At 39.7% G+C, this 25,099-nt stretch overlaps 2 protein-coding genes across 4 annotated transcripts in view; one reads left to right on the top strand and one right to left on the bottom strand.

Moving 5' to 3' along the window:
* MTREX (Mtr4 exosome RNA helicase) overlaps positions 1–10,217 on the top strand; it is a 42,553-nt gene extending 32,336 nt beyond the window's left edge. Inside the window, exons 20-27 of one of the 2 annotated variants that reach the window (XR_015772365.1) lie at positions 1,054–1,164; positions 1,477–1,665; positions 2,795–2,958; positions 4,322–4,427; positions 5,681–5,737; positions 6,146–6,308; positions 8,491–8,635; positions 9,556–9,661. Coding sequence is in view for 1 of the 2 variants with exons in the window: in XM_005531158.3 (XP_005531215.1) it covers positions 1,054–1,164; positions 1,477–1,665; positions 2,795–2,958; positions 4,322–4,427; positions 5,681–5,737; positions 6,146–6,308; positions 9,556–9,660; positions 9,976–10,028 (948 nt within the window). In the remaining variant the exon portion in view is untranslated. Of the gene's footprint in view, positions 1–1,053; positions 1,165–1,476; positions 1,666–2,794; positions 2,959–4,321; positions 4,428–5,680; positions 5,738–6,145; positions 6,309–8,490; positions 8,636–9,555; positions 9,662–9,975 lie in introns of those variants that run through there. The other variant, XM_005531158.3, reaches the window with a different exon arrangement.
* The window catches only part of PLPP1 (phospholipid phosphatase 1), a 60,997-nt gene continuing 45,989 nt past the window's right edge, over positions 10,092–25,099 (bottom strand). For both annotated transcript variants that reach the window (XM_005531157.3, XM_014259876.2), the window contains exons 5-6: positions 12,634–12,810; positions 10,092–10,544 (exon numbers count right to left, since the gene is read on the bottom strand). In XM_005531157.3, the coding sequence (XP_005531214.3) occupies positions 10,419–10,544; positions 12,634–12,810 (303 nt within the window). In that variant the 3' untranslated portion in view covers positions 10,092–10,418. The remainder of the gene's footprint in view (positions 10,545–12,633; positions 12,811–25,099) is intronic.

The following is a 25,099-nucleotide window of genomic DNA, read 5'->3' as shown; positions in this document are numbered from 1 at the left end:
ATGTATTTATTCTCAGTAGTTCCTTATAAACTTTTCCAAATCTTCATTTCCAAACCATTTTCAAACTATAATAAAAGAGGGACATTTTATTATTAAATGGTGCATTTAAGGAAGAGAAAGAATCTGAACACCTAACTGCCTCCTTAATAAATTAAAGTAATAAAGTTTTAGTAGTACTGTTTGATAGATGCTTTTTTTTTTAGCATTATCTTGTCTCTGGGAATAAAATTCCTGGTTTATTTCTTAAAATTATTAAAGCTGGAAAAGATTTTCAAGATCATTGAGTCCAATCCTTGAACACCAGCTTGACACCTAAATCACTGCACAAAGTGCCACATCTAGTTGTTTCTTGAACACTTCCAGGGGTGGTGATTCCACCACTTCTCTGAACAGCTTTGCAAAACTTTCTAATTCTAGAATTAAACTGAAATATTTTTTTAGTGAGAATATTTGCATTATTTAAAACTTGAAATTTGAAACCATATATATATATATATATAACCCTATATGAAGACAAACAGTTACAATTTTCAGATCAGAGGCAGTGTAATTTGTCTGCAGGTTTTTTCTCACAAACTCATTTAAACCTTGGAGTTGAATTGATTCTTTTTCAGTACTTTCAGTACAGTTTTTTTCAGTTCAGTATCGATTCTTTGTGGTGTCAGGATGGTTTTCATACTTAGGAAGATGTATTTTTTGGTTTGATGTTGTTTGCTGGTAGCATACTTAGTTAAGTATTTGGCGATAACTTGTCTGGTTTGGATCAGAAGAAGTATTCCAGCAGGCAAGATGCAAGGTAATAGAAAAGCTGTTGTTTTGTTTTCAGCTGTAGTTTTTCTCCAGATGTAGCTGCATTCAGAATTTTCCCATTTGGACAATTACTTTTCTTCTTTATATATACTTGAGGTCATTAGCTGCATTTTCCTGCTTTCTGATATTTACCCACTGCTGTGTCCTTGGGCACTAAGTTTTCCTTTTTTTAGTTTTGCTATAGACCAGTAATAAGAGGTATGTTTTTTGCTGATTAATGAGTTACAACACTCTCTTTGATAGGTTGTTCCTGTTTTGGTGCATCTTGTCTCAGCTATCAGCAGTGTCCGCCTCTACATACCGAAAGACCTGAGGCCGATTGATAACAGGCAAAGTGTGTTAAAATCTGTACAAGTAAGTTCTTCTAGGCTGTGTAAGCACTCTTTAATTAGTGAGGTACTCTTGAACCCAAGGCAACTTGTTCAAAAGAAATTTATGTAAAGTTTCTGTCCCATCTTCATCCTTATTCTTTAAAGGAGTTGGAAGCCACAATGCATATCAATTGTTTCTCCTTCTCAACTAATTTTAAACTGATTTTGAAAACTGCTGAAACATCACTACTTAATTACAGTCTTCTGTGTCTCTATAATTATGCCAGCTTATTTTTAAAATGTAGTTTATTTTACTGTTACTAATCTTTAAGAAAATCTTTTTTCATCATTTTAGGAAGTACAGAAACGATTTCCTGATGGAGTACCCTTACTAGACCCTATTGATGACATGGGCATCAAAGACCAAGGGTTGAAAAAAGTAATCCAAAAAATAGAGGCATTTGAGCATAGGATGTATTCACATCCTCTTCACAATGATCCAAATTTGGAAACCATATACAAACTTTGTGAAAAAAAAGCACAGGTAAAGATACAAACTAAATTACTTTGTGTTTAGCTGCAGAGGAGGGAGGGAAGTTGTCTTCTTACTTGCTTTTCTTTTTATTTACAAAGCCCAAATCAACCCTTTAAAAAAAATATTGGATCTCACTAACAAAATGGCTGAGTTGGTGGTATGCCTTTCTTTGGTGCAGATGCAAAGTATGTCTGAAAAGAAAACTTCAGTGGAAGTTTTCAGGAATTAGAAACTTACAGGGCTCTTTTTTAATAGAGCTGTCTTTAATAGACATAGCACAATGTAGCATAGAAAAAGTCGTCATAGATAATTTTAATTGATAATTTTTAATATACTTGTGCAAAAAAAGTGAATTGATGTGGCTTATTAGTGTGAGGAGTGTACCAGAAAAATCATTTTGCTGCTGCTTCCTGAGCAGACTCTCAGCCTGGAAGGAATGCACTTAATTTTTTTTATATTGAGTTGTACCCTCTTGGACTGAAATTGGTTGTGCATAAAACTAGCTCTCCTGTTTCTCTGCTGCTTGAGACAGCAGTTTCTCCAGGAGCCACTTCACAGAAGTGAGGTAGTTCTGCTATGGGCAGCATAGAGTTGAATGTGGTTAGACCTTATGGACCAAGCAGCTTTCTGCAAGGATGTCCACTGTAAGGATGTAGACAGTGACTGATGATCTGCATGCCACTGGAGAAGTACTAATAGAAAATAATGCCTTTGGCTTACATTTCATTGAATAATTGGTCAGCTGAGACAGTGTAAGTCTCATTTCTCAACAGAGGATCACTTCTTTGTTTTTTTCTGGTGTGGGCTGGTTTGGTTTGTTTCCCACCGTGAGTAAATAGCTTAACGTTCCAAGCTTACCAGAGGTTTCAGTGGGTAAATGGAGATGATTTAATATTATTATTGTTATTGTTATTATTATTGTTAATTATTAACATTACTACTACTAATAATAACAATAATAATATTAATAATAATACGTTTTAAACCTTCCTTTTAGAAGACTTAGGCAAGCCAACTAGTCATGTAGTATGTTCATATACCATTGTTGTGAGGCCTTTATGTAAATTAAACAATGTCTTTAAAACAGTTGCGTCTGTTAAACCAGCAAGGCATAATTCCTCTCCTTCTGGCTCCCCAGATTGCTATGGATATTAAAGTAGCAAAGCGAGAATTGAAGAAAGCCAGAACTGTCCTGCAAATGGATGAACTCAAATGCCGCAAGCGTGTTTTGAGAAGACTGGGCTTTGCCACGTCTTCAGATGTTATTGAGATGAAAGGACGGGTTGCTTGTGAAATCAGCAGGTAATTGGCTTATGTGCAAACTGTTCACTGGCGTGAATATACACTCTATTGTCCTTGCTAAAATTAATACATTATGTTTATATTTTGAAGTTTTGAGACCATTAGAGAAAGGGTTCTTCAGAGACTGTGTTCAGTGTAATAAAGGTAATATGCTGATTCAAGCAATATAAATAAAATTAGCAACTTAAGGACAAAATACAATAGATTTTAAAACTAAAATGTGTACGTGAAAATGCCAAAACAATGGCTACTTTTGTGCATGACTTAGGTAGTAGCATGTGTTTTCATTTAATTTTGTACATTGCATGGGGGGAAAGTCTTGATTTCTGTGGTTGACATTGAACCAGGACTGTTGGTACACAGTCACTCACAAATGAGTATAGAAATGATTGTCAGTAGTTGCCAAGTCACCAACAGGTTGGGAATAGATTGAAATTGCTTTCATAGGAATTTGTTAAGTGGTGCCTTTTACTGTAATACATTTATCAGGTACATATATATTGAAAAAGGTGAAAAAATTATGAATCAGACTTTAGTATTGTGTAGTGTAACTCGGGTTTTGATAGGATTTTGTATTTTTCAAAGTAAGAGTGGCTGCTATATTCCTTATCTTACAGGTGAGTTTGAAAGCTGCTACCGATATTTGTTTGATAGCTAATTGCCCTGCAAAATTTGACAGCAAGTGGGGAAGAGTCAGAATTTTATTTACTTCCTCACTGTCTGGAACTGTTTGAGTCACACATGTCTTTTTTTAAAAAAGTCCTACTTTGTTCTTCCCCCATCCTAAGCCTTTTTTTGATAAACTCTAAGAATAGAGGTTTGGTCTTGCCAAAAATTGGTGTTTTATCCAAATAAGTATGTTTGGATTTTGTGTCTGCATCATGCACTTACTTTGGTAATTCATGATTAAGTCCTTATTCTTCAAGTAAATCAAAGCAAGTTTGTCCTTTTTTCAGTATTTTGGAAATACCTAGTGGAATCTTTTCTAAGCAGCAGCAGTACTAGTTTTAGTCCTTTTCATAAGTTTCCTAACTCCCTGGTTCTGTCTGATCTCTTGATATTCTGTCTGAGAAGCTGACTAAATCAGTTATTCATACTAACTCAAATGATCTGTCAGGAGAGTTTTATTGTAGTCCAGGAACTGCTTTTAGTTTCTTTAAAATACTGTTGCAAGTATATATATATACCATTCCCTTTAAAAAGCTAATATATTTTGTGTGTATATTTGGTGTCCCCAACAGTAAAATTAAGATGCTGGTTTTTTGTCCATATTCAGTTGCTCCACAAAACAGATTAATAGTTCTTCATTTTATATTTACATATCAGTAGGTCTTTCCCCTAAGCTTCATTCTCTTTATTTCAGTGCTGATGAACTACTCCTGACAGAAATGATGTTCAATGGCCTCTTCAATGACTTGTCTGCAGAGCAGGCAACTGCACTACTCAGCTGTTTTGTGTTTCAAGAGAATGTGAGTTACTTCTTCAAGTATTCTAGGCATTCCTGTCTTCTAATAATACTGTTTTTAATTCAATTGCAGAAATTGGTCATAACAGTATGAGCCATTGCACATTTTTTGTACTTCCTAAGGTGTTTGACATGAACTCCCATAGAACTTGGTGAAAACGTTTCAGCTTCAGCATTTAAGTCTCTTTCCTCATGAGTGACATGCCAGTGGTTGTGTTAAATTGCAGTGTTCCTCTTGCAGTGAAGCAGTATCAACAGATTCTCAGCATATATGCTGCTATTAATACACATACACCCCTCCATATAATTTAAATGGTTATCTCAAGAAGATGCTTAGCCGTAACTGCACCCTACGCTCTGGGGTGAGCATATATCTAATCCTTAGACCTGTCTGCGTTACGTTACACGGTCAGCACGTACTCCTTGACCATTGACTGAAATGGCAGTACCACATGGAATTGATACCAGAAAGGTTGTTAAAATCAGACCTTACTTTTTAAAGGCAAAAACATGGGCATTTAATATAAGATGTTACTGTTTTCCTACCTGCAAGCTGTATACAAGGTTAATGTCACCCCAGAATATTAGTACAACTGCCATATGAAGTAAACTTCCATATGAAATATTTTTGCGAGTAACTAGTGGTCTATATCACTCAGGTTGATTTGAAATTGAAATAAAATTAGGGTTTTTTTCTAAATGAAAAAAACATTAGGAGCAGGTTCTAATATATTCCGTTTGTAAGTAGAAGGGAAACTGAGGTAAGCTATTGTTAATTAGAATACTGGGCTTCACTCAACAATAGTAATTGAGTTTAAACATCTGGAGCACAACAATGTCCCTGTATTTTGAGAAGCCATGTTTTCATATATTGCCACTGATGCTGAAGTTATTAAAAAAAAAATTGTATTCATAAAGATAACCATGTAACTGTCAAAGTAATTAATGGCAGTTCATTTGTCAGATCAAAACTATGATACAGCTAAATAGAGGGAATTTTGGCAGTATCCAGAAAGCAGGTGCTGCTTTTCATAATGTTGATATACTATACAGAAAAATTTTGTTTTCTGATTTAGTTTGAGGAACAAACATTGGGGGAATTAAGTAATTTTAGTGTTTGTTAACAGGTTTGAGAAGCTGTTGGAATAATTTAGGGTGGCAGTATCACACATTGAACTTCTGTTTTTGCATCTAATTTGGTATAGAGAAGATGTATGGGAGACTGAGATTGAGATTGTTTAATATCTTCTTTTTCAGTCCAGTGAAATGCCAAAGTTGACTGAGCAGTTGGCAGGACCACTTCGGCAAATGCAGGTAATTAGAAATCTGTCTGAGCTTAGGGTTAATGTTAACGTGGGCAAAGCTCATGAGTAACTTATAATAAGTGCACAGTAAAGACTTAATTTTGGATCATCAGTGAATTCATCTGTCACTGCATGTGATTTTGCAATGTGTAATAATACATTATATAGTCTGCAAGAAATCTTTATGCTAATTTAGGACGTGCCTCTAAAATTTTATAAGCTTGCTTGCTACACTGTAGATTGTTAGTGCAGGCAGACTTCATGTAAACAGTGGTTTACTTTCTGATTCTGAGTAATTTCACTTTAAAAAGGAAACCTCATCCTGTAATGCAGTACCTAATAATGTGCATGCCTTTTTGTCATTTAAATACTTACTCTGGTTAAGCATTTTATAAATATGAAATATTTTATTTTAAAGGAGTGTGCAAAAAGAATCGCCAAGGTGTCAGCGGAAGCAAAACTGGAAACTGATGAAGAAAATTACTTGAATTCTTTCAAACCCAACCTAATGGATGTTGTGTATACATGGGCAAATGGAGCTAACTTTGCACACATCTGCAAAATGACTGATGTCTTTGAAGGTAGGCTAATCAGTTGCTCTTTGGAAGGTATGAGTTGGTTATTCCACAGCAGGGAATGGTAATACTGAATAACTTATAGCAGACTCGGATGAATTCATGCATCTGTATGGCTAAAATAAAGCGGGGAAAAATTGGTTACTATATATTAATTTATACTTAGACACTTGATAATTTAGAATCTAAGATTAAAGGGATATCTCTGTATTCTAAAAACTTTCTATAAAACTCAGAAATTCTAAGCATTACAACAAAAGGTAATGCTTACTTTTTCTAGTTAAAGGGAAAAAAAACATGTTCCAAATGCTTGTCATCAGGAAGTACAGCTCTTGCACTTGTCCTCATTATGGTTAAGTTTTTTATTTATTTGGTATAACCAGTTGGTATAACCAATTCCTCCTGCTGACTTAATGATGACAGAAGTGAGAAGTGGTAACCAAGTCTCTCTTTTGAATAGTTTTGCACAGCAGTGCAATGGAGATAGTTGAAAAGCCTAGGTATAATGTGTCAGGTGTATTAATTTGGTTCCTAAAATTGGACTACTAGAAACTGCCCCTTGAGGAAGAATACTTTGTTTTCACTTTTTAAAAGTATGATTATTTACAGCCCTGGTATTTTGTAAAAACAAACCATCCAAAGGGTTGTCAAGAATGAATGAAAAGATCAAACCAGAATGAAAAACCAGCCTGTTGGAAGTTGTGAAGAATAGGATGGATGCACTAATCTTAGAAGTCTTCCTTTTTGAAGTTATTACTGTCACTGCTGTTTCTCTCAAATGCTATTTTCTTCTTTGGAAAGGTTTACAGATTCCTTTATAACAAGGGAATTCTTGCACGTAATATGTGCATGTATTCCAATGCACAGACCCAAGAACTTCCTAAAGAAGGTTGCTTTTGAGCAACACAAATCCTGGCAGTCTTTGCTTCTCCAGTATCTGAGCCTTCCATTTCCTGTGGAAGCACTCTGAGTATGTGGAACACTAAAGCAGCTGGCTTGTTTAACATTGACACTTGAATGTTCAGAATACACTGGGCAGTAACATTTTCCATTTACCATATTTGTACTAAGATAGTCAGCTTTATTCTACTCAATAGTGCCAGCTCCCTCAAAATTAGATCTTAGTGGCCTGTTTTGAAGTCAGCTCTTTTAACAGGGGTCAATGTATGATTCTTCCCTTGACTTTCAGTACGCTGGTTTTTTGTGCTTTATCCAAAAGGAAGGGAATCCTTCAGGCATCCATTGTTGGCTATGTGTGCCTTAAATGGATTGTGGTGTTCCTAAACCCCAGAGTAGTTTACCTTGGTTATCCAAGTAACTAGTGATTTCAGAGAAAATTGGAATACAAAATAAGCCTGAGTGTTCCAAGAATAAGTGTGTTTGCCAAAAAGTGGAGTAGCATTGATTTACTAATGAGAATACCCTGTCTTTAAGCTGAAATGCGTGTGTTGGGAAGAAATAAAAATAAGAGCAGATTTTTAAAGCTGTTAGGAAAGAACACTGAACTGAGTTAAGTATTGTATCTGTTAACTGCAGATCAACTCCTGCTTTATGGAAGTATAAACAATATTAATAGTAATTAATTTAAAAATCGCAGTTTTATTTTTCTTGCACAAAAAACTATGTCTGCAACAAGCCCAGCTACGCTGCCTGTAAAGGAGTACTCCCTGGAATGGCTGTCGGGGTCGGCCTTGTATATGGAGATGAGCAGGATCTTTGACAGCTGAGCCAGGGCCTGCCACAGTGCAGCACAGCCGTGCTCGGGGCAGCTGCCCACAGGTCACTTGTGTTGGTGTGTGCTCTGTGCTCAACAGGCTATGTGTGGGTTTTTCCATCTCGTGTCATTGCAACAGGTTTTACAGACCACTGCTCTTATACAAACAGTTCTCGCTGTAGAAACTGACATGGCCTAGTGAGGCCCTATGAATGCTTTTTAGAAGAGAAGCATTACTTTATCATGTCTCTCTTTCCCAAGAGCTTTGAGCAATGCTCTTTTCATACTGATTTTTTTTTCAGATATTATGCCTTTAGGGGGTAATATAAAGGTTGTATAGACCAAACCCCCTTCAGTGAGCAGGGACATATTCCCCTAAATTTGGTTGCTCAGAGCCCCATCCAACCTGACCTTGAATGTTTCCATGTATTGAAAGGTCACAATAAGGTCTCCCTGGAGCCTTCTCTTCTCTAGGCTGAACAACCCCAACTCTCTCAGCCTGTCCTCAAAGGAGACCTGTTCCATCTCTGATCATCTTGGTGGCCCTCCTCTGGACTCGCTCCAACAGGTCCATGTCCTTCCTGTGCTGGGGACCCCAGAGCTGGACGCAGCACTGCAGGTGGGGTCTCATGAGAGCAGAGGGGCAGAATCACCTCTCTTGCCCTGCTGGCCACACTGCTTTGGATGTAATTGGCTTTCTGGGCTGCAGGTGCACGTTGATAGGTCATATAGAGCCTGTCATCCAGCAGCACCCCCAAGTCCCTCTCAGCAGGGCTGCTCTCAAGCCCTTCTTCCCGTATTTACCCAGTAACAAGTTATTTTGCCTACAGTAATTTTGACTGTCGGAGATGCTGCTGGAGGAAATGACCAAATACGATACTGTTCGCTTGTGGCCAGAAGAGCAGAAGCATTTAGGGTTGTTTTGTGAAATTTGTCACAGTGACTTGGGCTGAGCTGTGAGAAAAGTTCAAAGAGGAGATAAATGCTTAATAAGTCACAAGTGGGTGTGGGTTGCAGTGCAGGAGCTGTGGCAATGTGCTTTTATGCATTATTGTAACCGTGCATGGACTAGTAGAATGGTCCATGGACTCTTGAGTAGCACAGGAGCAGTAAGATAGATCACTTACTGTTTTACTGCCTTTGCCAACTAAAGAACAAAGTCTTATAAAAATATTCCAAAACAAACCCGAGATAGTTCGGGAAGCAGCAAAGTTGTGAATCTCCTAATGCTCTGTGGTTTTTGAGGAAGTCTTAACAAGTACTTGAAAGAAAAAAATTGGCTAGGAATTGCTCAACAGCCCAGAAAGTAGTGTGAATAGATATTAGTTAGAGACTGTAAAGACAGTAGAAAGGACAAGCATTTGGAAACAGCTTCAAGGAAACGCCTCACAGAGAAATTTACTGTGCAAACAGAAACTAAGTTTAAGACATCTGGCTTCTAGATAAATTGAACAGGATTGTAGAAGGAACTATTACTTAGAATAATTCAGGACCAGTTACATGATGTGGCATAAAGTTCTCCCTTGCTCTTTCATACAGGTAGCATAATTCGGTGCATGAGGCGTCTAGAGGAACTGCTTCGGCAGATGTGCCAGGCTGCAAAAGCCATTGGGAACACAGAACTGGAAAATAAGTTTGCAGAGGGTATGTATTTCACTTTCATGGTACATTAAGCAATTTTAGAAGAAAAAGTGGCGGGGAAATGGGCTGCACAGGTAGTGAATGATGAAGGTAAATAGTTTTGTAATGTGAACTTCTCATGTTGACTTCATAGTAAACAGCACCATTGCTGCTATCTTTCTGAATAACATCTTTATTACAAAGTTTGACTTAAAGGTTGGCTAAAAATGGATGTACAATGACTTCCATTTAATACTTGTGATATGCTTACAAATGTACTTCAAATAGTGTTTGTGTCAGTTAAGAATCTTAGATTATTTTTCTTTTCCTTCTTAATAGGGATTACAAAAATCAAGAGAGATATTGTGTTTGCTGCAAGCCTTTATCTGTAACAGCAGATGTCTTCCAGAACTATACTGACATGATGGAACAAATTCATCAGTGTCACACGTGGCTTCCATATCAAGGAATTCCTTTTAATGGTGTTTACTTAAACCACAGTTGATTCAACAAGGCATGTACAAATAGCATTGTATGTAATATAACTTGTTACAGTTTTCAATAAAAATTTACAATTGTAATAGCTTTCTTTTTAAGCAGAAGCTTGAACCAACAGAAATTTGAAGTTTAGATGTACAGTAACTGTGATAGATGTCACTATATACAGGTACGGTGAGCATCCAAGAGCAGCAGCAGTCCCTTAAAGGTCATTACTTATATTACAGAGTTAGACTTGTGAAATTGTTTTCTTTCAGAGCAATGTAGGTGATATAGGTCATTCTTCATGGTTGATGATTGCTGCCAAAGTGATTTCCATTTGTTGGAGTCTCATGTAGGGTTGTATGGGAATCTTCTTTTGGTTGAAATGTACATCCTCTCACTTTGAAGAAGTCTGACACATATACAACCTAAGTGAACAAATTAGTGTTAAGTGTTAATCAGTTAAATTAGTCCTGCACTCATAAGCCTTTGAAACAAGGGCACTGCAGCAGGTAAATTTTAGTAGCAAAACTAATAAAAAGCTTAATCAGTTTAAAACATTAAAAATGGCAGGGAAGTCTTGTACAAAATTCAGACAACTGTTTTTTCAATTGCTTTTTCAGCTTGCCATTGACCATTTAGCCACTGATGGTTTAAGCCAAATTCAAGGCTTGTGCTAACTGACTGCTGACTGCCTTACCAGGCACTGCTTCATTACAAGCCATAGTTTGAACAGCTCTAAACAAAGGAGCAAAATGTGTTTTTTGAGTACTCACAATGCAAGTTTAGTTTTATTTTTTTTCTGTAATTTAGGTAAAACAGAACAGGAGAGGTGGTGCTTTGGCTGGACCCAGCAGCTGTAAGGCCAGCTCTATCTATATAGTCCTTTCCTGCAGTCCTTTAAACATACCACCTCACTTCTTCACAACTAGGAGACATCTCCCTCACGACAAGATAGGTGGTTGATTCAATTCTGCAGCATGCTGTCTTCCACTGTTCATTTCACCAAGTCCCATAGCAGATGTGCTGGGCACAGTGCTGCATGGAGTGCAATAAATGAGAAGTCTCTCATGATCCCTTCCTTTCCTATATTGTGTCTTCCCCTCCCACTGCAACCCTAAGAACTGTGGAACACTGTCCATGGCAGAAGAAACAATCTTCCACCACACTGGCAGCTGGCTGATGATCCAACACACTGCTTTAGCCACAGACCAGGGGAGTTTCAGCTTCCACTTAATGCCTGATTCCTCAGTTCAGTTTACTGATCCATTTGCAGTTGCTACACCACTATACTCAAACCTCAGTTTGCTGTTTTTGGAGAGGAATTCATCAGTTCTTTCAGATAAGAGGCTGGGGGTGGTGTTGGTGCTAGTGTATATTTTTAAAAATAATTTCCTGACCTTTTAACTCTACTCACTGTAATACTACTTTCTATTTCTTGTATTACAAAGAACCTTCTGATTCATCTAACATCATTGACTAAACTTGTTTTCCTAATAAAAGTGTCCTCACCTCTTTGAGCTCTGATGTTTCTTACTCTCTGAACTACTTTTCTTCAAAATAGGGATTGGACAAAAATGAGTGGTAGGATTATGCCCGCATGTAGCCATTTAGTAACAGCTAATGCAGCCTATATGATTTCCCAGAGCTGCTCCAAGATTTGTTTTGATTATTGATTGCAACTACTCTACAGGTTTGTCTTGAGCCATACCCTTCTGACCAGAGAAAGCTGACAAAGCATTTATTTTGGAGGTGCTTCTCTCCAGCTAAGCCTCAGTTCTTGATAACTGAATCCTTCAGTATGGCCTCAGTTTGCTCCCATTGATCCAGAAGTCCTGATCTATCCCTTCCCGTGGATGAATTAGCTATGGCACTCTGGTGCCACTAGTACAACTATTGTCACTGAGTCAACTGGGCCTGCTGTGACAAGTTTAGCCAAGTGTCTGTTTCCTGGCATAGCTTTATGTACTCATCAGTATAGCTAAGCTTCACAGGTCCCTCATTGGGAACACATTTTTTGTAGCAGGAATGCACACAAGAAGTAGTGAAGAGTTTTAGTTTCCCATCAGACTGAAAAAACACTGTAAGGTAGCAAAGGCAGACACTTTGATATTCTTATTCTTTAAGGCCTTTCCCCTAATCTTACTTTATACAGAGTTCTCTGTCATTGTACTTGAGATTTGGAATTTGGCTAGAAGCAAAAAGTATTATTTATCTAGAGAGGCCTACATGGTTTGCAGTTACCATTTCCATCTTAGTTATTTGAAAAGCTCTTGAGCAGAGACAATTTCATATTGTCCAATGGCTAAAACTACCACTTAATTCATTGGGCCAGAGCCTACCTCACTCGTCAAAGTACTATTGCTACACCCAATTCAAGGAGTTGCTTCCCTGCTTCAGGAATTTTTGAAGCATTAGAAATACAGGTTTGCATTCCTCTGAACACAGCCTGCAATTCTAAGGTGCTGTTCATAAAAGCAGCATTCACTCATACCCACCCCCTCAGGAATTACTTACAATGAGCACAGCTACCACTGCGCCCTGGATAAGTCCTGTTAAAACATCACTCCAGTGATGCTTGTAGTCAGAAACACGTGAGAGACCCACATAGATAGATGCAGCAATGAGACCAAATTGTATGGTAGGACGTACAAGCCTTGCCCAGTCTCCTTTCATTCTTGCCTGAAGATAAAGCTGAAAGAAAAATAAAACGAAGTTACAAAATGCAGAAAGCACAGAAGCAGTAAAATTGTGTTGGGTCTTAAAGGTTTGATTGAAATCTTATTGAGATAATCACAGCTGTTCTAGGTGCTATAGCTATACTGTTAAGACTGCCAAGGCAGAGTTTGATAGTTTTGGACTCTATATATAACACTATCATATTGTTACACTTATACCAATATGTCAAATGAGTATTTTCACACTAAAGGTAGGTCCTGGTAATACTAGAGCCACTTAAGGCTTAAAAAGATCCCAGTGGAAGTCAAACCAGTATTCTACTCCTGCATGAACTACAGGTAAGCCTTACACAAAATAGTTTACATTTACTATAGATAGAGCTGACAGGTTTTTTAACTACATTCTCAATTCCAGTCACCTTTAGTATTAGCAACCTTTAGCATAGCATTGCAGCTGTAGCTAAACATCAGAACTAACTTGATGTAATGATTGCATTTCTCAGCTGTCACCGGTGTATTTCACCGAGCTCTGTTCCTTACCCTTTTCCACTGCATATTAACCATGCTACCACTCTGGTGGGTATTTGAAGTTCCCGTGGTTTTTTCCTCCCCTCAGGCCTACTTTTATTGTGTACTTCTATGTTTTTGATGTTATCTCTGTTCAGCAGTTATTGCTTTCTCATCCAATATACTCAAAGACCCTGCCTTTGTTTCTTCCTTCTTTCTGTCTAGGATCTGACTGTCTACACCTGTCTAGCTCTCTAGTTTCTCTGAACACACTCTGTAAACATAATTTAATTTATTCTGAAACTTAATCATGCCACCAAAAAAAGCACCATAGTTACTGCATTCACAGAGAAAACAATACATTTTGAAATTATATTTAGTATTTTCAGTGTATCTTCTCAGAGACACCTAGAAACTTCAGGTCAAGAACAAAACCTTAGCTGACAGCTTTGAGAAGTGTAGAAACCAAGACAGGCACCAGGCATAAAGGCAGCACACGACACTCTTGGTAAAACCCTCCACTGCCAACTTCAAAAGCTATATGGCTAACTCTGAGAAAGCAGTACATTTACAATGTAAATGTAGGCACTGAGAAGACACTGTAGATGCAGAGGTGATACTTTCCAAAGTTAAACATTTGGGGAATGTTTCTCATAGTAAATTACATCATCATTTTGGCATGCTGACATTTTCAGCTATAAATGGAGCATCAAAAACATCAACTCCATCCATAAACAGTTTTCTTTAATAGCGAGGTCAGAATCAGACTGAAAAAGCCTAAACCGAAAAATATTTTTTCCCCTTCAAATTAGTGGGCACTGCATATTTCTGCAGGCCTCAAATTCACCACTAGGGAAAATACAGTTTAGCCACTTCAAAAATTACATGTCACACAAAGTTCTTTTAACAAAAGGTGTCTTAATGGACATGGTGTGATACTACTTCTGGGTTTACTGACAGAAGACCAGAACACTACAAAGTGCCCAACTGAGCAGAAGAAGGTCCAAGGGGCTTATTCGGGTAGCCTGAAGAGTTGGCTAATGATTTGATAATGTCTGTTCTTTGCTCTTTCCCTATTCCTACTGAATTTTCCTGAAGGCAGTTAAAATACCTTGCTGCAATGAAGTTTTTTCCATATAAACATTTTTGGAAATTGGAACAGGGTGTACAGTCATAGTAGGAAAATAAAAGGGTTATGCAACCCTTTTGCAGATATGTGAAAAAACAGGTTTACTTATGAACACAAGAAGAAAATGGGGCAAGGTATGCAAATGCCAGCTTGCAAAAATGCCAGCCCAGTGCACTGAACGATCTATAAAGCAGTCTTTGCCCTTATGCAGCATGTATTCAAATTCTTTCTGCTTGACAAAGCATTAGACAAGAAATTTGGATTTGATATCTATGCGAAAGCTTGATTTTTGTACTATAAGAGTAATCTCCCATCATAGAGAAGATCTGGAGTGTTCTATCAGCTGCAGAGCACAAGCAGTTGGCTACAGACTTCACAAATTCTAGACGATTCTTCACACCATCAACTCCTGTATCTGTACAGGAAATGGCCAAAGACCCTCTTGCACCTTCTACTAGCAAATAGATTTAAGTTGTTCTAAAAAGGGGTGTGAGAAGGGTGAGAAATGATACCACAGATAAGTGTTAGGCTGACAGATTACCGCTGTGTTTAATTTCAGAAATAGCAGCTGTCGTTCTGGTTACAATTGGTTTTGCATTTTTGGGGTTTTTTTTGTTTTCTTTGTGTTTTTTTGGGTTTTTTTGTTGGTTTTTTTTTGTTGTTGTTGTTGTTGTTGGTTTTTTGTTAAGTTGAAAGTAATTGCCTATTAACCAGCTGCTACAACAGCAGATGCCATGTTATTTTTAAGCAGGTAGCTTCAAACTGACACTGCTTTTAATAGGCTCAGAGTTGTGCTACCATGCTGTTGGGAGTTGGGTGTCCTTCCTTTTGTTCCTTCTCACCTATGGAATTTTTTGCCCATTAGCTGTGGGGAAAACCCCGAAGGCTGGTAGTTGTTGGGCGCTTGAGAAACACAGGCAGTTTGGCTGGGCCCAGCAGGGAGGACGGGGGCAGCTGGGGACTGGCTGGTTTTCTTGGGCTGGAGAGCGAGACACTCTCTCAGAGCTGTTGTGGCTGGGAGAAGGGAATTTGCCATCACCCAGACGGAGCTGCTGCTGCTGCTTCTTTCTTCTCTGTGTGCCTCGCACCCCCTGTCCTGCCGGGACGTGTGGCAGTGCCAGCCACCGCCGCAGAGCTGCTGATACACCTCGCTCGTCCACCAGCCCAGGATCTCTGCTCGTCCCTGCTGTTCCAGCCGAGTGTTCCTCAGAGCCCTGCAGGAGCAGCGGGACTGCCCACCCGAGGGGGTTGTGAAACAAAGCCTCTCCTCCATCCCTTCCCACCTCGGCCGAGAAGGCTGTCACAGGATCTCTGGTTCTGTTTTGTTGTTAATGCTGTAGTTATTGTTGTTTGTGTGCCTCGTTATACACACTAGTAAAGAACTGTTATTCCTATCCCCAGATCTCTGCCTGAGAGCCCCTTGATTTCAAAATTATAGTAATTTGGAGGGAGGGGATTTAGATTTTCATTCCAAGGGGGGCTCCTGCACCCTAGCAGACACCTGTCTTCCAAACCAAGACGCCTGCCAAGCTTCTTCACATTACTGTGACTTGCTGTTAGAAAGACAACAGCAGCATGTCTGGCTGCAACAGGCCATCAGGTCCACAAAGGAAATAAAGCAGGCATGGAGAGGAGGAGCTTTTGCTGATGATTCATTAAATGTACAGCAAGGTTAATACCGGAAGTATTCCCAACTCACTTTATATAGTATTAGCCCCTATGTAGCATTAAATGCACAATGCAGACTTGTCTTAGCCCGATGCTGCATTAACTCTTGCTACTACTTTGACCCTGTTGACTAACAGGGTGCAATGGCTTCATGCCGTTTACAGAGCCTCCTCCTTCATGGAATACCTGAGGTGCCTTTGCTCCTCTTTGAAGTCAGTTACAGGATAGCATTAGAGAAAGAAAACAGAAGCAAATCCCTGTCTCCCCACCCAAACCTGTTTTCTAGAAAGGAATAAGTTTTCTAAGTAAAACTTTTGATCTGTGGAAGCCACAGGAACTTTAGGAAATCTCATCTGGTTAATACTACTGAAATTCCTCCAGCATTTCACATATTGCTGAGAACAAATTTGTGAGCCTATCAACACAGCAGGAGCATCCCAAACTGCTTTAGTGACCTGCTCCTTGTCAGCATTCTGGCCATGCCAGCCTTCCTCCGTACTGTTCTGAGCACTCTCATCCTTCAGCAGTTGTCATTCAGCTATGCTCTGTTGCTCTCCACTCACCCATCCTGCTGTTTCTTGTGTTGGCTTCGTTCATTCCTTTTAGAAGTGCAAAGAGATTTCACAAGACTTCTTAATGGGATTAAATAATTTCCAGGGATTTTTCCCTACTAGTTTACTCCATTATGAAAATATGTCCTCTATGCCACACACATCCTGAACACAAATTTCTTCTAAATCTATGGTCTAGTACTTCATTTCTAAAAATACACACAGCAATGAAGAGAAACTCACAGCTACTTTGTGGCTTCTTGCAAGAAGCCACAGACATGAATGGAAGGGTCTTTGCAACTGGAGAATTATTTGCTACTCCACATTTCTAGCATGGCTTTTGAGTGTTCACTCTTTCAACCAGAGCAGTATTAATTTACATAAACACATGCCTACCTAATTTGGAAGTACAGTGACTTGTTTCCAAGATGGACTTCTGGAGGTGCAACCATGTGGCTTCACAAGGAAATTTCCAGACAGCTTACATTACTTCTCCACTTTAGGTGCACAAAATTCTTTTAAATCCACCAAAACCTACTCCGTTCACCAACCGAGATCACATTTCAGATATTTAGCTTCAATAATTGACACTCCTTGGTTATTTTTCATTCAATACATTCTCCTATTTTTTCTAAAACTCAATTATACAGAAATTCTGTGCTGCAAAATAATTTTGCCTAATAAGTTACGGAAAATCCTCCTGCACTTGTTCAAGAATGGAAGTCAAAAGGAAGAAATCTGGAGAGGGGAGGGATTGTGGTGGTCCCCTACCAAGTAATAATACTACTTGTATCAATTGGTCTGTTATGATACTTTTCAAAAATGGATTTTCTCCTGATACCAAAAAGCCCAGTAATTGCATTTCCAACAGGTTTCCTGTCCTAAAGAACAGAAGCAAGGTACCCCTTCCCTTTAGAGAGATACCTATTTTCATGCTTATTTTTGTCTCTCCAACCCCAACAGACTCACAGCATCATTAATTTAAGAGCAGAACAGTGAGAAAACAGTTTCCAAAAGAGAAAATTCCCCTGTGACACAGAGAAATAAGAACACTTCTCACTTTGTCCAAGTACAAGTAGTAAGACTCTGGAGATGAAACAAAGCTGCAGAAAGTCAGTTCTCATTAAATAAATCTGTACTTTGAGAGACCTTAGTAGCTGATACAAGTTTTTGAAGGGAGTAAGTAAATGGCATTTACTTTACTTAGCTTAGCATTTACTATTAGTCGTGTCTTACTTTGGTTTACGATATCTGACTGACAGTAAGGAAGAGCCCAATGGCACTAGTGTTCTAGGAGGCACAAAGCACTGCTGTGGTTATAGTTAGTATTTGGATCCATTATTGGCTACCGTTAGGAAGGCTCATACTTCAAAGCAAGTCTGCTGACTCAAAAAGTCCCAAGAGCCACAAACCATAGGGATTCTTCCCAAACCAAGAAGCTCTGATTTAGGAATGCTTAAGCACACTCAAGTACTTGTTTTGTACACAAGTATGTGGTTTGCTTTGGGATTTCAGAGGTGGAAGGAGTAGATATGGAGCTACTGTGTATAGGTGGTTTTGTTAATGAGGCAGGGGTGGTGGGAAGGGAAAGCACAGGAGGCACCAGTGTTTTGAAATCTTCAGAAAAACAGCCTTTGCATAACTAATATGAAAAGATGAGGCAAAATTTTTCATGAGGCCTGGGATTAGGCATTAACAGCTGAGAATCCAGGCGCATTTGTAAAACAGGAAAATTCCATTTCTTCAGATATCCCCCAAGGACATCCTTACAGGAGACAACACCCCCTCTCCCAAGACTGTGAAGTCTTCCATTAGGAGGTTGGGCAGAAGCATGGAGTGCCAAAGTAATTATTCACCCTCCAACTCCATCAGTAAATACACACTGTTGCCTTTCCCTGAGGAGAAGGCAGTGCAGTAATAACAGTACTACACACTTGCACAGGACACCGTTTGCATCCGAGCATCTTAAGAGAATGGACAAGCTGAGATACTCAGGCTAGATTCTTGCAAAATGTTATAAAGCAACCAAAACCAAACATTTAGACAGGTACACAGAGAAGTCATCTGCCATCCCTGTTCTGGTCCTGCTCAGCAATCCAGACCACCTCCTCCCTGCTCAGACTTGGCAACAGCAGAGAGAAAGGCTCCCTTCTGAGATTTTCAAAGCTTTCTCCTACATCTGTAATATTTGCAGAATAGCTCTTCCATTTCAGCTTGTTATGGGAATCTTAAGAGATGCCTTCATATAAAAGCTAGTTTGTATAAATGCTGTTGCTCAAATAGCTTTGTATAAGAGTTATTCATCATATTTCAGCTAGCACAAACTCTGGAATTCAAGGAAACATGAGAAATCCAGCAAACAATTTAAAAATTGCAGTTCTGAGCACAAAACAGCCATAAGATGTGCTGAGAAATAACTTGTCAAACATAATCTTACAGTTATGCAAGTATTACATAGAAGTGAAACAGCTTATTTTGTACCTGGAAGCACTGTATCTATGAATAAACACAGAGCCATAGGCATCAGCCAACAAGATTGCCTGCAAACCAGAAATATGGATAATGTCTCTCCCATGTACTTCTAAACACAGCAGGCTCACATCCACACAGAAAACTGTATTATAAAAGGAATACAGAGATGTAGAAGAATTCATGAGTCACTCATGAGCCAGGCTTCTCAAAAAAAAAAGAAAAAAATTAAAATAATTAGAAGAAAGCAACTTAGACTTTGATGCCTGTCAATATTTTTTTGCCTTTTGAATGAGACCAGCTCCTTTTCATAACTACATATTTCTGATCCCTGGTAAATCTGCATTATTATATATCCTTTAGTTTTATTTTGATTGGGAAGAAAATAAAGAAACTATAGTTCAGAATTAGTTCTTCACCTTCCAGTGAGGGAAAAGGATACAGGTCTGCAGCAGCTTCAGTGCGGGGGTATATCTGAGCTGCTTTTCAAAGGGATGGTATGTCCCTACTACTCTGCCCATATCTGTCTCCCCTGTGTCAGGTCTGATGTTTAAACAGTCCTACAGTGAATTTATCTATTGGAGAGGTGAACTAGGGGGAGAAAATGACTGAACTATGGAGAACAGGCAGAGTACGTACCAGTTTGGGCTCTTTAAGATACCTGCATTCCGTTGTCAAAGGCAACTAATGTGCAAGAGCTGCCTCCTAACCAGTGGGTATGAAGTCCTGTTACTAGTAACAGCTCAGCTTTCAATTCAATATCAAAACTATAATCAATCTGTTCTAAACAAAGCCTACTTGTCCAGTGGGCAATGTTTTTTTTTGGGTTTTAATCCTCCAGCTTCAACTTGGCTGTACATTGCCAAAATAATTTCACACTGACATAATCTTAACATACAGCAGGATAAACAGTAACATTTTATTCCGTTGCAAATTGGAATACACCTTTTTCCTGATGGAAAAAAAAAACTTGAAGCTAGTATTTTAAGCTTTATGAGAAGAACTAAAGCACTGCAGTGTATTGCTTTCGGGTCAGTCCTAAAGGAGCCAGTTCACAATACAGGCAGCACTACTGATGGTCCTAACTTCCAAGCAAACCATGGAGAAATCAGTTTTCTTTGTTTGCTTACCATAAAAAGTCTAAATAACAATATTAAAGGAATACTAGGAGCACCTACAGGTATAAGCACAAGTGCTTGCACACTTGAGCCTTGCAGCATGACCAGTTACCCTTTATTTTTCCATCTACTGAAAGTAAGATACCTGATACTACACACAGCTACAGCCAAAGCATTTTCAGTAGCATGTGTCTTTTCACTAGTTTTAGAAGACTAGTCTTCAAAAGCTTTCATGTGGGCAGGAACACAATAAAGACAGTTTTGTAGCTCTAGTCAATAGCACTTGGGAAAGCAAAGAAATAAGTGCTGTGCAAACAGACATACCTAAAATACTGTGTTAAAGATTCTTGTTTGAGTACTATTTCACTCAACCTCCAATCCCAACAAACAATTAAAATCACAGTTTGAGAGCAGAGGTTGACAGGCAGATTTGGGAGCCAAAAGTACCAAAAGCAGCCTAAAGCCTGCTTTCATGTGTGTTTATCCTATGATCTCTGCAAAAGAAGGCTGTCAATCCCAGCCACTGAAACACCAGTTGTCCTCCTGTTCTCATCTGTAATTCCATGCATCCTTGGATACATAAAATGTTCCAAACGACTTGTAGGAGACCCACTCAAGTTACATCGTGCAAGATTCATCATCCCTTTTTGTCCAAAGTCTAAACAGCACAAACACGCTGCCACCCCCAGAATAGCAGTGCCTCTTGGCTGGGTTTGTGCAGCCTTATTCTTTGTCCTGGGATAGGTGCCGGCAGGGAAGTGCCCAGGCCAGCTACAGCCAAGACTGATTCTGTTACAGAAACATAATCCTCAGGGCCACACCCATTTCTGCCAACAGTTGTGCATTTAATTTAAAATAACTTTTTAAACATACTTAAATTTGAAAAGTCAAAGCAAAAACTGCCTGCAGCATCTCCCCCTCTAGGGCCAAGGTGCTAGTTTGGTCACACTGCTCAAAGAGGTGTTACACTACCCTTGCCCTCCCATTCTTCAAACCAAGGTTAAATATGGTACAGGGGAGGCCATGCCAGCTGTTTAACTATGAAAAGGGAGCAGCATGGGAGAGGACAACACAGATAATTTGGGATCTGTCATCTGTTATTAGGTCAGTGGATTCCCACATACTGTTGCGGTCAAACTCCCTCTAGCTTCCACACAAAGCTGCTGTTGGCAGAAGCACTTATCCCAGGGATAAAAGCTCTTCTTGGACCCAAACTAACCCATCTAGCTCTGCCAAATGAGTTTCAAAATACATTCTCCACCACAGCTTCCTAGACTGACAGTCTGCAAGCAGGTTTTTTTCTGGGGTTTTGCTCATTCTATGTTAGGAAATATAAGAAACTGCAACTTTAACCTGGAAGTGGGCTGAAAACCCAAGCTTTATATTTGTCTAGCTAGACACAACAGCTTTTACACAGGTGCAATGACTTGTGATGTGAGAACAAGTGATGTATACTGCTGCTTATTGAAACAGATGGATAACAAACTATTCAGCATTTCCATGCAACAAACAGTTAAGGTAGGGAATTTGATTACTAATACAGTAAGTGGTGTTTCCATGTGTGGCCCTTGCTATGGGATGGGACTTGCAGCAAAGGATTATGTTCAAAATTGCAGTTTTTTCTCTTGATACCAGCAAAGCCATGCAGTCAGGACTCAGATATTTCTTTTGTAGTCAGAAGACAGGAATACTCCTCAACATTATTCAGGCTCTTGAAGAAATCCAAATAGTTGCCAAGTCAAAAATGTTATAGAATCACAGAATTGTTTAGGTTGGAAATGAGCCTTGAGATCATTTGAGTTCAACTGTTAACTCAGCACTGCCAAGTCCACCACACATTTATGTCCCCTGGTGCTGCATCCAAACATCTTTTAACTACCTCCAGGGATGGCAATTCTACCACTTCCCTGGGGTAGCCTGGTCCAATACTTGACAATCCTTTCCAAGAAGAAATTTTTCCCAGTATCCAATCTAAACCTTCCTTGGCACAACTTGAAGCCATTTACTCTCGTCCTATTACTGGCTGCCTAGGAGAAGAGAACAACCACTACCTGGCTACAACCTCCTTTGAGGCAGTTGTAGAGAGTTTTAAGGTCACCTCTGAGCTCCCTTTTCTTCAGGTTAAACACCGCCATCTCCCTCAGATGCACCTCCAAGGACTGGTTCTCTACAGAGTCACAGATTCACCTGACACAGCACATGCATTCAGCAGGTAACTTTTAAGAGCACACTTTCTGCAGTACACATACACAATAGACTCCTCCAGCCTCTCCAGAAAGCAGTGTGCTAGTGTCTGGTTATGATTAACATAGCCTCTGAGTAATGCCACATGTTAACAGCCTGTCCTGCTGGTGACTCAGCCGAGGGCTGCAGAATGCGCGCAGGGCACAGACGATGCCAACCTCAGAGTTCAGCAAATGAACAAGCCACCAACTGCTGCAGGTTTGGCTAGGAGCCAGCAGCAGTACTCTGCCTTGCTATGCAGGCAAATGTGTGTGCGAGTGTGTGCGTGTTTTCCTCACCTTCCTTCACTAGCTGTCTTTTTTAACACATCTGTACTTGATTTGGTTTCTTGGGATGAAGTAAGGCTGTGTTAATCAGCAAGACAAAAACACACTGCACAAGAGCCATTAGCCTTCTTCAGATGTCCCTACAATGGCCTCATGGCAGTTTCTAGATGAATAATATTATTGGACAGAAGGAAGTAGAAGTCTAATCTCCACAAAACCCCTTATTTTTACTGGGCAGTATAGCTCAGCCAGAGACAAAAAACGGGTGCAGGAACAAACACGGCTCTGAAACTCATTGACTAATTAATTAAAAACAAACTGATATTCAATGTGTAACACTTCCTGTTCAAATGTCATCTTGGAAGAGTTAAAGGCATTTGTACCCCTCTAGTTTAAGGATGCTACTAAGCAAAGCCATGGGTTCACAGAACTGAGTGAACACAAGGACAGCTCTGGGCACATTCAGCAAGTGTCTGAACTAAGAAGACACAAGGCCAGGATTTATGGTATTTTGAAGTAGCTTGCATAGGAAAGGTTTGATTAGCACTTGACTTGCCCACCTGCCCATGTGGGAGGTTGCCAAGAATAAAACACACAAAGCCCCAAGACAGCTAAGGTTCATAATTTCCTCTTCAAGAACTTTCCAGACAAGCTCTTTTGCATGGATTCAAAAGAATATGCCACAGACACTCCAGAAAGCATTATTAAAGCCACATGAAGTTATTAACTTCAAAATAAAGAATTCTTTACTTTCTTGCCAAAGGCTGAATTTTTTCCAAGCCTAGTAAATTAACTAAACAAGGTCTCAATTCCAAGCTATTCAAGACATCTTATACTATCTTATATGCATCTAGAGAGTTGTATTATCTAATGTGACCCACTACCTTTAATTAATGAGTTGAGAATTCCTCCTGACCACCACCATTTACCTAGTCTGCAGCAAAATGCGCCTTACATACATGGGACAGAGGTAAAAAGTTCAGACATCTTCAGATCCCTGACAGACAACTGTAATCCAGTCAGTAGAAATTATACATACATATTGCTACATATCTACCAAGGTTTTTCTTATCTCCAGGTTTGTCCTTCTGTGAGGTGTAAGTACCACATTATCATGTTGCTCAACAAAACCACGTGAGAAGATGTTGTATGAGAAGGGTCTGACTGGGCCCAGAGGGGCAAGTCAGTATTAGGGTGCTCTCTGTACAGCAGTAATTGTTTCACTGTACTATGGAAAGAATGGGTTGGGGTTTGAAATGCTATTATGAGTGGACACAATTTTGGAGACTGCCAGTCATAATGAGCAAAAACACTTAGCTATTTATTTTCAGAAACCTGAACAGCTGACAGGAAGTCATACCATATTCTAGTCAAACCCAGGATATAATACTTTTATGAACTCTTTGTATTTGCACTAGATAAGACCAGCAAGCAGGGGAGACAAGCCCAACAGGTTTAGCCATTAAAAAACTGCATGATAGATCTGTTGGGAGTTGGGTGTCCTTCCTTTTGTTCCTTCTCACCTATGGAATTTTTTGCCCATTAGCTGTGGGGAAAACCCCGAAGGCTGGTAGTTGTTGGGCGCTTGAGAAACACAGGGAGTTTGGCTGGGCCCAGCAGGGAGGACGGGGGCAGCTGGGGACTGGCTGGTTTTCTTGGGCTGGAGAGCGAGACACTCTCTCAGAGCTGTTGTGGCTGGGAGAAGGGAATTTGCCATCACCCAGACGGAGCTGCTGCTGCTGCTTCTTTCTTCTCTGTGTGCCTCGCACCCCCTGTCCTGCCGGGACGTGTGGCAGTGCCAGCCACCGCCGCAGAGCTGCTGATACACCTCGCTCGTCCACCAGCCCAGGATCTCTGCTCGTCCCTGCTGTTCCAGCCGAGTGTTCCTCAGAGCCCTGCAGGAGCAGCGGGACTGCCCACCCGAGGGGGTTGTGAAACAAAGCCTCTCCTCCATCCCTTCCCACCTCGGCCGAGAAGGCTGTCACAGGATCTCTGGTTCTGTTTTGTTGTTAATGCTGTAGTTATTGTTGTTTGTGTGCCTCGTTATACACACTAGTAAAGAACTGTTATTCCTATCCCCAGATCTCTGCCTGAGAGCCCCTTGATTTCAAAATTATAGTAATTTGGAGGGAGAGGGTTTAGATTTTCATTCCAAGGGAGGCTCCTGCCCTCCCTAGCAGACACCTGTCTTCCAAACCAAGACAAGATCAAAACTGAGCACCAAGTTTCTGAAACAGATCTGTTTTAAAATAAAGCCTAAAAAGTACTTACACCATACTGGAGAGCCACCCCTTTTTGTGTGTGTGCAATTGTAGGGTTCTTTGTTTAGTTCGAACAATTGGTTCCCTCACTG

Source organism: Pseudopodoces humilis, chromosome 4 (genome assembly GCF_049639895.1).
Source record: "Pseudopodoces humilis isolate 2021_Gansu_Grassland_sample_001 chromosome 4, ASM4963989v1, whole genome shotgun sequence".
NCBI classification, from domain to species: Eukaryota; Metazoa; Chordata; class Aves; order Passeriformes; family Paridae; genus Pseudopodoces; species Pseudopodoces humilis.
This window is presented reverse-complemented; position numbering and strand designations above follow the sequence as displayed.